Source organism: Anguilla rostrata, chromosome 3, assembly GCF_018555375.3.
Source record: "Anguilla rostrata isolate EN2019 chromosome 3, ASM1855537v3, whole genome shotgun sequence".
Classification (NCBI taxonomy): domain Eukaryota; kingdom Metazoa; phylum Chordata; class Actinopteri; order Anguilliformes; family Anguillidae; genus Anguilla; species Anguilla rostrata.
Genome location: NC_057935.1, coordinates 3,703,396 through 3,705,083, shown reverse-complemented (window position 1 = coordinate 3,705,083; position 1,688 = coordinate 3,703,396). Strand labels below are relative to the sequence as shown.

The 1,688-nt window shown below is 36.4% G+C and overlaps 1 protein-coding gene across 3 annotated transcripts in view; it reads left to right on the top strand.

Annotated features, from left to right (window-relative positions):
* LOC135249859 (uncharacterized) overlaps positions 1 to 1,279 on the top strand; it is a 40,912-nt gene extending 39,633 nt beyond the window's left edge. The window contains exons 7-8 of one of the 3 annotated variants that reach the window (XM_064325489.1): positions 253 to 363; positions 605 to 1,279. In XM_064325489.1, the coding sequence (XP_064181559.1) occupies positions 253 to 363; positions 605 to 690 (197 nt within the window). In that variant the 3' untranslated portion in view covers positions 691 to 1,279. The remainder of the gene's footprint in view (positions 1 to 252; positions 364 to 604) is intronic. The other 2 variants (XM_064325488.1, XM_064325491.1) reach the window with 2 other exon arrangements.
* Positions 1,280 to 1,688: the final 409 nt, after the last annotated feature.

Sequence of the window (1,688 nt, the reverse complement as noted above, 5' to 3'; positions counted from 1 at the left end):
TCTAAGTGGCGGGGTTTTTGGGTCCAGATGGGCTGGTTTGAGTATTTGAGAACTGCTGATCTACTGGGATTTTCAAAAAAACCGTCTCTAGGGTTTACAGAGAATGGTCCGAAAAAGAGAAAATATCCAGTGAGCGGCAGTTCTCTGGGCAAAAATGCCTTGTTGATGGCAGAGGTCATAGGAGAATGACCAGACTGGTTCGAGCTGATAGAAAGCCAACAGTAACTCAAATAACCACTCGTTACAACCGAGGTATGCAGAAGAGCATCTCTGAACACACACCACGTCAAACCTTGAAGCAGATGGGCTACAGCAGCAGAAGACCACACCGGATGCCACTCCTGTCACCTAATGAAGTGGCTGGTGAGTGTATATATATATATATATATATATATATACTTTACAGTGAAAACAATGCAAAATAAAAATGTATATATGTATACATAATTATATTTCAAACAATAAACATATGCAATAATATTTTTCATACTAATGCAAAATTTGAATGTTAAAACCTGCTGGATTAGACCACAGGGTTGCATTAATTGACACTTTTCTATGAATATGAAAGAAATATCATATTTAAAAAAAATGTTTCCTCTAGATGAGAAGTCTGAAGGATCTGGTCCCTTTCTTGAGATGACCCATGTATTGTTCACAGTGAAGTCAGATTTGGAAAAGGACAAATAACTTTTTCATCCCTTTTATTAATAAATCACTGTAAAAATCTATTTCATTAAAACAAAAATGCTGTCTATTTCAGAAAACAACAAAGTATTCTATTTTCATAAAAAAATTAAATATTTAGAAAGTAGTAATTCTGTACTTTTGTATTTTTAAGAATAAAGGACTTATGTAACTTTCACGTGAGTATATTTGCTTGTTACAATGTACATAAATGTGACGTGTTTGCTCTTACCTTTTTGGGGATAAACATGAGGCAAAGATTGCGGGTGTGTTTAAAAAAAAAACTTTAACTAAATTGCAGAAAAAACTACTTTTGCATGATTATTTTATGATGTCTTATTATGATCCGGCTTTGTAGTGGAGTTATAATATGTATTTCAGTGAATATTTCAGAAAGGTTTCAGCACTGTAAAGATCGGCTTCCCTGAGACGGTTTCTGACAGTTTGTGCAGAAATTCCTTGGTTGTGCAAACCAGCAGTTTCATCAGCAGTTGGCATGGCTGGTCTCAGACGATGCTGTCGGTGTAGAAGCTGGATGTGGAGGGCCAGGGTGGTCGTGGTTACACGTGGTCTTGAGGTCGCGAGGCCGGTTGGAAAGTACTGCCAAAATCGAGCCAATTGCTGCAAAACTGCACATTTCCGAAGGGCCTTTCACTATCCCCAGCTATTTGTGATCATGGAAAAAAGTTCTGGGATCTTTCATTTCAGCTCATGAAACATGGGACCAAACCTTTGCAAGTTGTGTTTATATTTTTGTTCAGTGAATGTAATAACGATAATAACGTTGATAATAACAATAAGTAGAAGAAAAGCAGCTCAGTGTACTCCTAAGTAGGACAAATAGAAGAACAATTAATCAGAAAAACTGTTAAAACAATAAAAGGTTGCAACAATTACATAAAAGCCATCTAAATCAAGCGCATTTTGTAGTCGAGTCTGAAAGTCAGTGATAGATGAAACGTCCTCTCTTATTTTAAGTGGCATGGCGATTTAACAGTCAT